This window comes from Polypterus senegalus, chromosome 6 (assembly GCF_016835505.1).
Source record: "Polypterus senegalus isolate Bchr_013 chromosome 6, ASM1683550v1, whole genome shotgun sequence".
Classification (NCBI taxonomy): domain Eukaryota; kingdom Metazoa; phylum Chordata; class Cladistia; order Polypteriformes; family Polypteridae; genus Polypterus; species Polypterus senegalus.
Window position 1 is genome coordinate 21,742,756 of NC_053159.1, and position 16,904 is coordinate 21,759,659.

Here is a 16,904-nt window from a genome sequence, read left to right on the forward strand (position 1 = left end):
AGTTGCCTCTAAAGCTTGCATATTGTAATCTTTTTAGTTTGCCAATAAAAGGTGTCATTTTGCTTGACTTCTCACCACACACTGATACCACGGTAAAGCTAACGTTCGTGTCTTGACAAGAGTTTGTCCGGAAAGCACTAGTATAACTCATCCTGTGCGAGTTATGTAGCCTGTGTACCACACTAAGTTGCACCCCAATTCGATTCTTGACTGGAGTCTCAAAATCGCTCAGTGTCACCTCTGGTATTCCTTCCATTTGGCTGTTAAGCAGTGACTTTCCAGGCCTTTTTTTAAGAGAAACGTCAATAGCTCACAAACTGACGAATTAAGACATCTAGGTCCATTAAACCATCGATTTGTGAGCCTTTTTAATTCAATCCAAGGTCATTAGAACAAACAAAAATTGACAGAACAGAGAATATCATTCGGCCTAGCTCATCTGATTCCCCAAGCTGTCCCAGTATCTAATCATAGGGATCTGATCTTTTTTTTTTTTACATTTTTCTTGTGCTGTGAGTTAGGTATGGTTGTCTTTCGAATTCAGTTCAGTTCACGAGGAGTTTATTTTAGTGCGGTACTCTTCTATGAATGCAGCCTCGGAGTGCTAAACATATTTTTAAGCATTTCTGTAAAAGATTTTGAGCTTGGGTTCGCTATCAATGGCTACTAGCTGTAAACTACCCCGTTCTGCGTAAAAAAAAAGCCTTTTTGCATTCCTTTTCCTCTCACTGTACTTTGCATTCTAATAAGTTAGTGGATTGCATTTTATTGATCTGACTACAAAGGAGTCTCACATATGTGTATTCTTGTCAACTTTCATTGTTTTCTACTAAAGTGATCTAAATTAGTGTATTCGTTTTAAGTAATCAGAAGCCGCTAGTCCCTCCAGTTTTTATGTTTTAGAATATTTTAAAGTACTGATCTTTGTTTCACGCCTCTCCTCTCTTTCTTTTTTCAATAGGCGTTGTTTTACGAATGACTTTCTCAGCTTAGCAATACACTTGTCTGGGCAAAGGTGTGATTTGAGTTTTCCTTCAGATGTGGAGCAATTACAGGGCGGGTTACAAAAATTGAGCCTGACCCCGCCCTTTCTCTTTAGCGTCACAACCCCGCCCACTACCGCTCCACATTTTGGGGAGGTCTCTATACGCAAGTTACTCAGTCAGCTCCTGGACTCGGTGGGCACCGATCGTAGCACTCAACTCAGGGATTACATTACAGCGAGGCGGCGACATGGGGTGCACTATGTCTTGTGTTTCACCCCAAAAGTGTAGGTTTAAGTACTCGAGCAAAAGCTTCATACGACGAAAAAGGTCAGTTAACTATGATGTATATATATATGGTTTCTTCGCAGACTTAGTCCAGAGGTTGTTAACAGATGTTACGCTTCTTTCAGAAGTTTAAATGACCCGTTACGCAGAGTCGTTCTAAGCATTTAATATATAGGCAGCAGTACGAAAAACCCTTTAAAATTCTTTGTTTTCTTTTAGTCAGTATTTGCACGTTTCTTTTCAAAAATTAAAATTTAAAAAACGTACAACTTTACTAGCATTCTTTTTAGTATCCTCAGTGTTTGTGCTGACACCGGCTGGCTTTTAGCGAATTACATTCCAGCTTTCCCTGGAAAGTACAGTACTCTTTTATGACTGTAAAAACGATAATGAACTTAATCCAAATGAGCAAACTTGTCTTTTATGTAAAGTTAACACTGATACCAAGCTGATTCGTGGTCTGTATGGAATTTACGTGTTCTGTAAAGGTTCAGATATTTCACAGTCCAAAGACGTGTTGTGCTGTTGGCATTCTTAAAATTGTGTGCTAATGCCTGTGTGTGCCAGTGATAGACTGGCATCTCAGCCAGAACTAGTGCCTACTGGCACATATCTGCTGCTTCTGAGATATGCATACTGTGAAAATACATGTCTATAGAACATATTATTACACTTATTATTACTTTTATTTGGCTGACGTCTTTAACTAAGGGAGCATATAACATGTGAGATGCAATTGGTTAAATTTCTTTTGGTTTTCCAATTGGAGCACAAGAAGGTGAGGTGACTTGCTCATCATCACACAGTGTCAGTAGTTGGATTTGAACTCACAACTTCAGTATTTATTCTCACATCTGTATTATTATTATTATATATAAGTTATACAGTATGTGTATATTTACTATTAGATTTTTAGTGCGGTACAATTTTCTCAAATTATTTGTATAATTTCTTATCTGCCACTATGCATGGCTTTATGTGTTGTTTCTGGCATGTTGCATTTGTTTACGGGCTGCTAACTTTCCTTATTCAATCTTGCTCTTCGTGGATGTGTATACAGCTTTAAGAGACAGCAACAGTAAAGAAGAGTATTGCACATAAGATAAAATTTATTGATGTACTGTATTTCAAAAGCGCAGACTTTATTCAATGGAATTAGTCAGTTGTTTGTCCGTTGACGGGCATTTACAAAGTGTAATCTGGAGTGTGTTAGTTAAATTGACAGTCTCCCACTTGAAAGTTTTCATTTGTCTGCGATTTTTTAAATATCTGTGTAAACTGCTTTCTGAGACTGATATGAAGAAAGGCACTATATAGAATAAAAAGTATTTATACATTTCTTTGACTTAATAACTGGTTTGTTTTTTCATTGTCGTGAACCATTTGCTAGTTCTTTGATGTGCATTTTAAAAACAAACTGATCTTGAATTAATGATTCAATACAGCTTCTACTGAGTTTGTCCATTTTACCTAAAAATTCAAAATATTTGGAAACAATACACAGAATGAAAAGATTTTGTAGAATTAAGGTTAATATAATGCATGTGTGAGGTGGTACAGTAGTTAAGTGGATAGTGCTACTGCCACTTCATGGATCACTTGTCCTGGGTTCAAAATCCTGCATCTGGTTGTTGTCTGTATGGAGTCTGCATATCGTTCCTGTGCCTGTGTAGGTTTTAATTCCACATTTCTAAAGACATGCTACTTAACTTAATGGCCATTACAGATTGTCTCCAGGATGCGAGTGTGCAAGAATGAGCTGTGGCTGCAATGGACTAACTCCTTGTCCAGAGTGGTTTCTTGCTGTATGCCCAGTGTCCCTTCCAAGATAGGCTATAGCCCCTGTAATCATGAATTGGGCTGAGTGAGCTTGGAAATGTTGCTGTTGAATGTACTATATGCACTAGTGCTAAAAAAGGTTGCTTTCAGAGGTATCAAGTCTGTTTTTTCTTTGGTGGTCATCTTGAAGTAATCTTTTCATGAACGTTTATGGGTCATTCTTGCTTTGTGCCCAATGCTACTGGGTTAGACTCCCTGCTTTGGGCACCCTACAAACCTAAATTTTATTAACCATATATGAGAGTGTTATGTCAATTTTAAATGTTATTGATTAAAAGTAGAGTAAGTAAAATGCATTCAATGGCTATTTATTTAATGAAATTGAATTATTTAATGAGTTCTTTCTTCTTCATCTATTTAATTTTGTACTCATGGCTACATATGCATTTATTAAAGAAAGTGATTTCAGGAAATGCGCTATGTGAAAATATTTTATTGATATGCCACACATATCAAGCCTGATTTTTTTTCCTCACCTGTCATCTGATGACAATTTTGAAATAATTTAATCTCAAATGTGTTGATTAAAACGTCAGAGTAAATTAGACAGTTGTTAATATGTACTTCAGTAATAGCTTGCTGTATTTTCACCTTGTAATTTTGTTCTCGCCTGGTTATATGCATTGCATTGTATACTGATGCCATGGAAGGTAAAAATAAATAATAAATAAAGAGTTACTGATGTAGAATATGTGTTTTAAAGCTGCATTATGTCTTCAGTGACAGCAGTGTCCTTTGATGAGTATTCTGAAATCTAATCTCGGCTGGGCAAACATTGGAATAAATTAAACAGTGGTTAAAGGCTAATCAAGACATTGTTCTCATTTCCTCTTTCTTTTTAGTATAATTTTAAAGACTTATAACTTTTAAGATATGCATAATATGCCGAATTCAGTTTGGCATAAAGTGTTTATAAGTAAGGACTGTAATATCAAGCATGATCATGCTGCTTGATAAACATTTTAAAAATATTGTGAATCTCCAGTTTAAAATAGTATAGTAAATTTTTAAAAAGTTGCTTTTGATGCCTTTTTAATGTTATTTTCCACAAAACAGTAGCGTAAACATGACTGTGTAAAGTTCATTACTCATTAAAGATATACTTAATCTGTAGATGATGTAGAGTGAAGTCTGCAGTTTACAGTAAACTGAATACATACATATTGCTTTGCTATTAATCACCTTAAGGCATGTGGAAGGTGAGGCCTGGAGAGGAAGCTTAATTTTTAACTTAAAAAGACAACACACCAGTGTGATAAAATAGTTAATGCCCTACTTCAGAGGGAAATTCAATGTTCAAGGAAGAAATCCTGAACTGCTTTTTTTTAGTATGAACAGAAGAGTCGTAATGATTCCATCATAATGACATTTCCATCTGTTGTGATATTAATCGGAATTCTATAGTGTAATCCCATCAAACTGAAGTTTGACAGCACTTCAGAGTTAATCACTGTCTGTCTGTTATTGTAGATCACATTTCAAGAGTCCTGTATTTAAATCAAACAACAAGAACCGTTACTTCTCAAAGCCTCAGATTTGAAGCACTTCTCTCCTTTTCTAAATTCATGTCTGGGCAAGTCACACTGGGGAGAAGTGACAGAACCACAAGATTTCAACTGGATTAGGATAGATGGCTATCACTTAGCTTTGAGGTGAAAAACAGGCAGTAAACAGCATTTCCTGCAAAGTAACAGTAAGCAAACAATTAACAAACCCATGTAAATGAAACTAGAGATGCCATACTGTCTCAGCTGAAACCTGCCCTATAGATAAAAACAGGACTGCTGCTTTTAATATGCATCTCTATGGTGGGCTGTGTAACTGAAACTTATAAAGAAAGGAAAACTGGTGGAGCTTAATAGCTTTGCTTGTAAAACAGTCTAGAGTTTTTATAGTTAAAAGTATGTGGCAAAATGATTCACCAGTATTTATTCTCACTCTAAACAGCAATCGATTATTTCGTAAGAAAAACCCACAAGAGGGCCAAGTGAAGTCAAACAGCATTGTGAATATACTGTGCTATGTTTCACCCAAAAAGGTAAGTTCACTCTTCAATCTCATTAATAGTCATGGTCATTAATCAAATTCAATTAATAATGTACCTCAGAAAAAGGACTGGGAGTCCTAAGCCTTTTTATGCATAACTCCTGGCCTCAACACCACACAACAGAGCATCATAAAATCAAAAGAACACAATTAATATAAAGACTAAACCCAGTTATTTCAACTTAAATGTAAACTTATCACTGACTTCATGTAAGCACAAAATGTTTTTATTTTATCTATTTTCATTTATTCAACCTACTTAATACAAGTTAACGGTCTACCAAAGTCCTGCAATGGTCTGATAGCCATCTTGGGTTGGTCACTGCCTTGCACCCTGGTGTCTTGTTCTTTTATTGCATTGGTACTGGTTGCAATTTCCTTGGCATAAAGCAGTGACCAACCATGTCACAGGACTTATATTCCATTCTGATTTAAATAAAACAGGTGTGGCTGCACATTGGCCACATGTAAACAGTGTCTACTTTGCATATACAGCTCATGGTGTGAGCAAGCAGCCTGAGCACACAGCAAGTTTATAAGAAAACTGCAAAGAACTAAGAGCAGGGCGTGTTCAGAATGTGACATTCCATCGCCGTATATATGTGTAACTCATAGAAAGTGAAAGTGTAAAGCTCCTAAATTACTCCTTATACGTGAAGAAACAAAAGGTTCAATTAGTTATACATTTTATTATTTTATAAATTGTACTGTAAAGGTTTGTTGCTAAAATTTTAGGTAAGTGATTCCCAACTATTGATTTTCTATAAATTCTGTGAATGTCCCAGGGTTTCATATTCACTGTGGTTATCTTTAATTTACCAAAGAACTCAAAGTTGTTTTTTCTTTTTCTGGCAGAATCTTAGATGATGGAAAAGTGAAACTGTATGATACAAATTTGTATTAAAAATTTTCAGTTTATTAATGTAAAACAGAATATCAGGTGTGACCATAATCCAGGACATCTCTAAATATCTAGTATATAGTGCCTCACATATCTATCTATCTATCTATCTATCTATCTATTATATAGTGGCATCACATATCTATCTATCTATCTATCTATCTATCTATCTATCTATCTATCTATCTATCTATCTATCTATCTATCTATCTATCTATTATATAGTGCCTCACATATCTATCTATCTATTATATAGTGTCTCACATATCTATCTATCTATCTATCTATCTATCTATCTATCTAACTAATAATGTGTGTGATGGCTAAAAGCTATAACAGTTTATTTATTTACTCATAAAAGCTGTAATCATAAATGTAATTTAATAATGACACATTGAGGACACTTTTTTTAAAATCCTATATCAGGCAAGAGTGGGACATTTCACTTTAAAACTATAGCAACTGGTCTCCTCAGTTACCAGACATCTACAAAGTGAAGAGGTGATGCAACCCAGTGATACACATACCTCTATCCCAAACGTTTTTGAAATGTGTTGCTGGCATAAAATTCAAAAACAATCAAGTTTCTCAGTTTCAGAGTTTCAGCATTTGATATTTTGTCTTTGTGCTATTTTCAATTAAACATTGGGTTTACAAGTAAGGGGTCGTCCACGTAACACCTGGCTGCAGCAGATAGGGGGTAATTTCCAGAGGATAGGACTGGACTGCGTGTCTGACTGGGGGGTTGCCAACCAGGATCCCGAGCTGTTTCAACGTGTAGTGGGTGCGGCAACACACTGTACCAGTGCATGCTCCCCAACTTGACTTGATAGGGTTTGCATGTTTTCAAATCATCATTCTGTTTCTATGCTCATTTTACATAGCCTCTCAGCATTTTTAGAGTGGGTTTCTACAATGCAACTTCAAAACTGCCATTTCAGAATGATGTGGATATTATTGTTGAATCACTCATTTCTAGTCTTTACCATAATGCATTAATGCAGTTTTAGTGTTTCGGGGTTTGGCCTGTGATCCATAATAACTCAGATTTCAACACCCACTACTGTGTGATCCAAGAAAATCTTTTAACCTGCCAATAGTCCAACTCTAGAGACAGTTACACCATGTGTGTTCTGTACTACAATAATTGAGGTCTTCTTGCATTTTTCACAACCGAGGGAGGGTCTGTGGGGCCACATGCCCCATTCCATCAGAATTTGACTTTTCAGAAGGACTGCAGTTTGTTTTCATTTTTTTCCTGCCTTCTTTTAAATAAAAAAATACCATTTTAATGTTTGCAAATACCTATTTTGTATTATTAGGTATATTGCGGTTACCATGTCTGTCTGTCCACATGAAACAACTCCATGTCTAATGGACTAATATTATTTAAATTGGGCAAACTTATTCTTGAAGGAAATTTGTCAGGAAAGTTTAATTTTGTTGAAACATCTCAAATAGGGAGCGATGTACAGATTTTTGAAATTTCAAAATCTCCCACTGAAAGGCATTGGCAAATGTGTGAACTCATCTACCTTAAACCTGAAAAACATTCTATATGACTTCAATTACATTTTAGTTTTCTGCTTCAGAATTATCTGAACATTCCATGTTGTATATTTTGTAAATTTTCTTCTTTTACTCATCCAAAGGCTGCACCTGTCAGAAGAAACAGATCCCCAATACAAGTTAGTTAAATGCTGAGAGAGGTGTGTGCACAAGCCTCTTGTATACCAGCTAATTTGTTTTGCCGCTAAGAGGGAAGAAGTATGTTCGTTACACAAAAACAACTTCACACTGCATTATCTTCACATTATACATATTCAACATTTTGCAGACACTATCATTTTATGGCAAAGCTCCAAACCTGCTCTCCATCATGTTCAAGCAGCTAACAATTTTAGAGTGAGACTTCAACAGAGATTTTAACTCTCCATCAGGTATGTCTTTAAAAAATGTTTTATGTTTAAGAAATCTGACCTATAATTAGTCACAGCCCCTCCACAACCATAAACTAACAACAACACACCAATCAAAGCCATTTTGACATGTTGAATTGACTCTGCTGTCTATGAAAGCTTCCACAAGCCTATTTAGTCTGTGTTTTTAACTACATGTAAAACACTGTTAAAAAGCTGGTATTTTATTCTACTAATGTAGGCAATGGCAGTCTGTTATTGCTGTAATCTTTATATATAATACGTTACCATGGCTGTTCGTTTTTCTGTCCAGGATGTTAAATCATCTGTAGCTCGCAAACCATTTAACCTACTGACCTGAAATGTGGTACACAGATACTATGTGATGTCTACTATCCGCTTTCAGGGTGATGATTGACCTCCAAGTTTATTCTTCTTTTTATTTTTATTTTATTTTATTGTACAATCAACTCTCGGCAGGACGGCCATGAGGCGCATGCTTATAGGCGCCATCCTCATCCATACCACCTTTGTCGTCACTTCCCCTACCTCTTCATATCTTAAATCATTCTTCAGACAGATTGAAGACTTAAGTGTCATCTTAAGTGTAAAATTAAAGAAAACATACTAAGTAATTGCAACACAGACACTGACTTAATCAGTTTTAACGCAAAAAGATACCGACGGAAGAAGAGAAGAAGTGGGCCACTAGAGTGGAGAAAAGAAGAGCTGCTCAGGAAGCAGCAAGCGCATCAACCTCTGAGCAAATGAATGCTAAACGTACAGAGAAAGAGGATGAAAACTACGAATGCTCAAGTCAAGTGTATTCACTGCATGTTATCGTGCAGTGCGCTGTTACTGGTTTTTTAATGTGACTCATTACTAAAAATTATTTAATAGACAAAAATGTGATAACTGACTTTTAGATGAAGTAATTAAAAATCTTAAAATGTTCTAACTTTCAAATCTGTTCAGTTCCCCAAACATCTGAATGTTATGCCATGAGTACACTTTCTAACTTGTTAATATTTTATTATTTTTTCAATGGGTACACTTTTTATAAAATGAATAATCAAACTAATGTGGATTTACATAAGTATGTTACTTTTCACAAAGACATCTGTTCAATAATGCAATGCAGTGTAATCTTAAGTTAAAAAAATCACTTTTAAAGTTTTAATTTTAGTATTTATTTTAAATGTTGTCTCTATTCCCTTTTATAGGAGTTCACACCTAAGGAATTGGAAAAAATTCAAAATATCAACTGGGACCAGAAATTTGCCTATGATCCATTCGGTGGATGGAAGAAAAGCAGCACCAGTGTCAAGAATCTGGGGAAAATGATTTACAGTTCCAAAGTTCGGTTTCGCTTTCAGCATTGTCAGGTTGGTGTTACTTCAATGTAGAATTACTGACTCTGAATTATTAATATAGATATTGTAATTAGTAAACTTTATTGTAAAAAGGCTTCTTCAGCTAACATAATCTTTAACGAAACTTTTAATGTATAAGTAATCCAGTTGGTGCTGTAGTAAATAGTTCTACCTCACAGCACCAAGAGACAGGCTTCAAATCCTGGCTCAGCTACTGTCTGTGTAGAGTTTGCAGTTTTTCTGTGTGGTTTTCTTCCCATATTCCAAAGATTAGAAACTCTGAAATGGCTTTGTGAGGGTTTTTGTGAGTATGTCTTGTGATGAAATTGCGCCCAGACCAGGGCTGATTCCTTCTTTATGTACAGTACTGTCTAGAAAAGCTCTGCGCCCCATAGACTTTAAATTTAAAACTGGTTCAGTAAATAAGTGGATGAGTAGATTTAATTATCCATCAAATCATTTCCTAAATAGGTTTTATCCAGGACAGAGTCACAGGAAGATGTAAATCACAATTTCAGAATTTGTTTTAAAACATTACTTTCTGAAGCCTGTTTAATCCAATTCAGGTCTGCAAGGGTTGGGAGACTATCTCTACATTTTTCTCAGAGTGAGTACCACTCCTGGACAGAGCAATAGAGCCAAATCATACACACACAAATTCACAGAAGCCAATTTGGATTTGGAATTAACCTATCCTAACATCTTAGGGGATGGTGGGACAAAAAAGCAGAGAATCTGGAGGAAATCCCCATAAAGATACAGGGAATATGTGCAAACCTCATAACTGTCAACAAGCAGGCATAGGATTTGAACCCAGGAACTGTGAAGCAACAGCACTAACCACTGTGACATCTTGTAGAACTTATTATCCAATGTTTTCCATTTCATTTAATGAAAGGTTGATGCTTGTACCATAAGTCACATTAAATTTACTAAAATAATCATTACTTAATTTTAATGTTGCAATCAGTATGGCAAATGCTCTGTTATTAGAAAGACGGCACAAAAGAACAAAATGCTATTCTTTGCAAGTAACTAAACAACCAGCTTTCGCAAGAATATGCTGAATTGGCTCATGATTCATGTGGAACAGAGCACAGGAGTCTGCGCTTCAACATGCTGGCTTCTTGAAAAAGACATTACAGAACATGAATGACAAAGACTATTACAATGACAACAATCCCTTCTAAACCTCCCTACCTGGAAATGCCTTCTTTTATGCACTAGCATATCGAAAGACTTCCAAATAGAATATCATCTTTACTATGCCATCACAGAAACAAAACAAAGAAAGTTATTTTTGTTCGACTCTTCAGAAATAGCTTAACAAATTTACAGTAAATATGAAAAGAATGAAACTGTCAGGCCCTAATTTGTCATATGGATGCAAAGAAAACAAATTGCAATTGAATGTACCAGTTGTTTCACCAAACAAGTATGAGCCATTGAATTTAATCATATGTCTGGTTGTGTTCTATTGAATCACACTTAAGCAAATGCAACATATATGCATTCATTTTTGAGTAATTAGTTTAAAACCACACACTTGAAAGTGCTATATAAGGCAAGCACACTCCTAGACATTACCTCTGTCAGAAGAAATATTTCAACTAAAAGAACAAACTACAATTATAACAGCGTTCAGGGAAAAATGACGGCTACTGAATTTTATGCTTAAAAGAAAAGGAAATGCTTCTATAATTATCCCTCATGTAGGTGCTTAGTAAAGTGAACCACACTGACTGATATAAAAAAATCAAGAGATGGTTATTTTGTACAGTGATTTTTAGAGTGACAGTCAGCTTAAAGCTAGACACAGGGGTCTTGGTCGAAAAGCGGATGCCATCTCCTTCTTGATGTTTGTTTTAGATTGGCCTACCCCTTCTACAAACCCTGAACTTAAAGTTCGTGGGGGTAAGGCCAGGTGAACCAGGGTCCCTAATCTTAAAAATTTAGAGTAGGTGCCTAATCTTAAAAACAAGTGGTGTCCGCTTTTTGAACAAGAGCTGGACACGTTAGCTTCACTGTTTAAATGCATTTTTACCTGCCTAGGATTGATCTTAGTGGCCAGTAGTAATACAATGCAATAGATTTTGGCCTTTCTGTGAACACCCCAACATTTTTTTTCTTGAATGTTTTTTCATCTTCTTCATTTCTGTCTGATTTCAAACATAAGTGATCTTGTGTTTGATTATTTTGGTGATGCAGTGGTTGGCACATTACCATTCATTCAGGCTTGGTTGCTTATCAACTCTAAAACAAATGCAGTATGACGACTTCATCATACTGATTACAACATTTTGCCCAAGCTTGGTGGTACCAGTTCTTATTTAGCCATGACATTCTTTTTTTGAAATACAGGACCATGATTCCCTTTTATACATGGGTATCAATAAAACATAACTACCTGCAAATACACAGAGCCAGAGAAAAAGTATGTATGTGTAAAGCATTTGCCTTCATAACTGCTTCCTTCATTAAACTGTCTAATGAGAACTCCAAACTAGGGCATATTACAGCTATTGGCCGTTGTTTTCATATTCCTGTAATGCATGCACTGGCACACTAAGTGGGATATGCTTAGGTTTACACAGTGAGTCAGTAATGCAGATTGAACTGGAAAACTCACATCTTACAGTCTAATTCTTTAGTCACTAGGCCACACTAAAAGACAGTTTAGAGGAATGTGGTTTCAGTATCTTCTCATTATGTTTCCTATATAGTAGCCTTTCTTTTGAGTTATATCACATTCTGTGAGTGTGTGAGTTGGGAGGGGTGAATAAGTAGTAAGAACACCTTTATATTGATGATACTGGAAATGAAATATCTGCTAGTGTTGGTAAGTCACATCACATCAGACAACTGAAATGAAATTTTTAACCCTATGCTCAAGAAAACCAGACACATAATCATATTCCACTCTTAAATGAGCTACGAATACGTGTTTGTCAATTTTGTTTTATTAATAATTTCTTTCTTTTCTAACATGAGCACAGGAGGTACACGACTGTTATCTGGATCTGTTTCAGACTCACCTTCACTTCCTGTCTAACAACACCACAGGACTGACATATCAGGTGAGACACATTTAAATAAAACTTTTTTAGGTTCCTTGTAAATTCTGGAAAATCATCAAAAATATAATTTTGCAAAATTTTGGTGCAAGCCTTTAGGGACCTGATTCAAAACTTAATATGAGACTGGCATAAGGAACCAGGCTGTCTGTGTTAGTGACTCACTCTTACAAAGTATCGAAGTATCTAACCTGTCCAATTAATCATCATTTCCTATCATCACATTGGGAAGACTCCAGCATTCTTTGAGAGATTTTCCTTCCAGTTTTAACCAGGGTTCTCTGGGCCTGTTTCATGATGGCCTGTCTTTTTTGGTGTTAACACAGTGTCACAAATGGTGATTTCACTATTTTGTATGATATCACAATGCTTTTTTTGTCTCCTTGGTAATTAGGGAACATTACCCTTAAAGGAGCTGAATGTTTGCAACCTTCGTGGAAGTGAGCCTGGGAAACATGCCTTACAGATAACAGGTGCGGAAACATTATTAAGCTCTGTACAGTTTGTAAAAAATAAAAAAGTACATAGAACTAATGAAACACAAAAATAATATACAGTATATAATAACTTTTGTGGTTACTGTGCTTAATTCAGGTGGCCCTGAGGAAGAACAAAATAAAAAAAAATCATTGTTGTGAAAATATGGATTAAGTGGTGTTTACGTCTGGTTATGGTTAGGGTAGTGGGAAAGGAGAGCACATGAAGGTAGGGCAGTTAAAAAAAGTTGCCTAGCTGTTAAGACACTGAACAGTGAACATCAAGGTTGCTGCCTCAGTCCCCTTGACTGCCTCACAGTTTGACCCTGAGCAAATAACTTCACCTGTATGCCAATGTTCATAAGGCAGAAATAATTTTCACATGCTTGAAAACTTTCTTAGGTAGGATGTTTGCTCTGTGAACGGATTGTATTAAATAAAATGTGTCTTCATCACATCATCATGAGTCTGTTTAGGATCAAATGCCCATTGTGGCACTCCTTGTGTGATTTTGGGCCATACAAAAATAAATTGTATTGTATCTGTTAGTGTTTCTCAAAGAAAAATTGTCACAGAGCTATTTATTGTATGTGGATTAGTGGACAAAGTACAGAACTGTATGAAACCCAGCTGCCACTTCAATGTTTTCATAAAAACATCTGCTAAATAAATTGATGTGATTGATACATTTCCATAGTCAGTGACAAATGTATGTATTCCTTTAGTGTGTTTTGGTAAGGCTTCCAAAGGACTGAGCTCAGCTGTAAATTCTGTTACTAAACTCAAGGTACAATCTCACTGAGGACATTTATAGATCTAACCCCACCTCAGCATTAACATGTAAGCTGTGTGGAGCAATTTAATCCACCCACCAGCAACAGCAACCTTAAATAGCCTCCAGACCTAGCTGTAGCTCCTGGGAATTCATTGAACAGCCTGGGCTTTGAACACTGAATCCCTTGTTTCACAACAGGTGCTCTCTATGCTTCACTCAGAGGTGAAAAGGTTATCATGGGTCCTTGCCCCGTCATCATTTCCTTCAGGATATGCTACATTCCTTAGAAGCGTATGAGTTTGTTGCTAGATCCACATAATGCTTGCAAGTCTTTATCTCTAAAGGGGATTTCAAATTACCAGGACTAGTATGCAAATGTGGCCTTGCCTCATATGCACTGTTTTGTGTATGACTGTGCACTCCATGCCGACTCCAGCTAAGAAACATACCACAGAACTCGTTATTCATTCATTCTTTCTTTCTGGTACCACCCTAAAGATTCACATTACAAAGTTGTCTGCTCACTGTCGAATGTGCTTTAAAAATTATAATTTCATTTTTCTTTCTTTTTGTACCACCCTCCTGCCAAAGTTTTAGTGCACTTGTAATTTTGCTGTTCATGTCCTACTTTGCATCATGTCTCATAAATCTGATAAACCCCAATATACCCACAAGACTATAAAAACAATAAGAAACAAGAGAAGGACGTTTGGTCTGTCAAGTTTTTAGTAAACCAATAACACAATGAACCAATTCTTTGCTTAAGACAAGATAAGTTCCAATCTCAGAGTGTGGTAGAATATGAGAAATCACCGATATCCAGCACATTCCTTGTTTTATGGTGTAGTGACCATAAATGCACTGTGTACTCAAAAGCAGGGCTGACTAGTATGTTGCTTAAATTAAGCAGGCCTTCTATAGACTTGAATTTAGCAGTTCTTGTCAGAAATAAGTCATTGCTCAGCTATGCTGTCTGAATTTCCTTTAGAATGTAGATGTATTTATGTATTTAGCTTAAAGGTTTATGCAAAGAAATATACTAACACAAATGTGTAATACAGTGTTGTTTCTTGTATTCCTCTTGTAAAAACAAAGAAAGATACATGAGCAGTTCAGGGCCACATTGCATGTTCATCTTTATTTTATATATCGCATTTCTAGAGTAACAGTTACTGATATGGTTCAGTTAACAAGCTAATATTGCCTGTTCAATATTATTTTATATGTGACATTTTTACAGACATTACTAGGCATTAATTACTTTAGCAAGCATAGTATACAACACTGCTGTAGGGCTGAAGAAAATCACAAAAGTTCAACAACTTGGCCACACTGCATGTTATGCTATATTTTATACTAGCCAACCCGCGGCGTAGCATACGCCGTATAATCAGGCCGCTTTTTAAATGATTTTTAAGCACAGAGGAGAAAATAAACATTTGAAAAATCCGTAATTTAATAAACCACCAAGAAAAGTAACATTGCAACAATGCACGCTATGAACCAACATACAATTGTCCGTGACTGAAAACCGGTATGCACTGCCCGCTTATGTGCCCGCCCCCAACTCCCTACCTTAGTCGCTTTCGTCTGTGTACAGTCCATGCGCACCTGTGAGTCACATTGACTGTTAATTTTCCAAACACCGCCTGAGTCGATTTCCACGTTGATTTTTTTTTTATATATCATCCACCAAGTCACCCGACCATGGGGGGCTTTACAAAGGGCAGGGGCGTAATCAGTGCGAGCGTATGACCTGCACGTACTGGGAATTTCTCGTTCGTGGGGAACAATTGGAAGCCACGGTGTCCATCACGAATGGGGTTCAACGGCTTACCCACGCCTCCCCGCGCCGGGTAGACACATGTTGATCCATTCAGTGTAGCGCACGTGCAGTACCGGACATACAAGTGCATCACAGACCTGTTAATACTCAATCTCACGTGGCTGAAAGCCACTTGTCCCTCTAAGAATTTGGACGCCGACCGCTGTTGGGTCGTGTAACTATTTAGCAGGCGGGAGTCTCGTTCGTTTTCGGAAATAACCAGCCAAATCGCTCCACCAACTAAGAACTGCCATGCACCACCACCCACAGAATCGAGAAAGAGCTATCAATCTGTCAATCCTGTCAGTCCGGGCGAGGTTTCCTGTGTTGAGTCAAATGAAGTGAAAGGCTCCACACCTGGTGGTGCCCTTCCGTCAATTCCTTTAAGTTTCAGCTTTGTAACCATACTCCCCCCTGAACCCAAAGACTTTGGTTACCTGGTTGGATCGCCTGTTGCGGGGCCTGCATTGGGGAAGCAGATGAGACGGTAATGAAACAGAGGCACAGGGCTTATTGGTTTTTAAAGACTGCTTCCTTCATTGGGTTTTAACCAATGCACGGAACGAACCAACACACAATCGTCCGTGCGGCGCTCAGGGTGGAACGGGAGGAGAGGAGAAGGACATCCACTCCGCTCCCTCCGTCATGCTAGTCTGCTGATTTCTCGTTCAGTATACTCTGCCTGCTCATGTGCCCACCTCCAACTCCTCACTCGAGTCGTTGTTGTCTTTGTACAGTCCAGATGCACCTGTGACTCACGTAGACTTTTCATTGCTCTGTGCGGTTTTGGCTGCCTTTCTATATAATCCACCAAGATACCCGACCACAGTGGGAGGGCGGTGTGTACTAAGTGCAGGAGTATCTAAGAAGACGCATGTTTGTCGCGGTTGTGAATTGCTGTATGTAGCGTGTAAAACAGTTTGCTATAGTGCACGCGGTCGTGCGTCATAACCGAAAACTCGTTTTTTAAAGACTGCTCACTTCATTGTGTTTTAACCTCAGTTGTAGAGGAACGTTTTAAGGATCCCAAGTGAACTGCACTTCCTATTTAACTTTATTTTATGTAGAACCTTTCTGCAGTGACAAATAGTTTGGGATGGAATCCATCATCCATCATTGCATTTTCTTTGAATAGATTTACTTCAATGAAGTTAGAATAGTATAAACATGAAGCCCCAGGTTCTTTTCCTATGCTAGATGTTCTGGCTTTCCTTCACTCATCTTCTGTTTATAGCTTATACAGATATTCTAGAATCTTTATAGACTAAATTGTTCCTTATAACATACTACAGGTATGCTAGTTCTCAGACCTTATGTTAACTAATCCAAAACACTGGATCTATAAATATACATACTAAAGAATTTAAAACAATAATTAAGCAGTTTAATTTGCCAGAAACAGTCA

General features: G+C 37.0%; 1 protein-coding gene across 1 annotated transcript in view; it reads left to right on the forward strand.

Annotated features, from left to right (window-relative positions):
• Nucleotides 1-1,172: 1,172 nt before the first annotated feature.
• The window catches only part of plekhn1 (pleckstrin homology domain containing, family N member 1), a 38,676-nt gene continuing 22,944 nt past the window's right edge, over nt 1,173-16,904 (forward strand). The window contains exons 1-5 of the mRNA XM_039755562.1: nt 1,173-1,313; nt 5,058-5,148; nt 9,200-9,361; nt 12,346-12,426; nt 12,818-12,896. Coding sequence (XP_039611496.1) covers nt 1,234-1,313; nt 5,058-5,148; nt 9,200-9,361; nt 12,346-12,426; nt 12,818-12,896 — 493 coding nt within the window. The 5' untranslated portion in view covers nt 1,173-1,233. The remainder of the gene's footprint in view (nt 1,314-5,057; nt 5,149-9,199; nt 9,362-12,345; nt 12,427-12,817; nt 12,897-16,904) is intronic.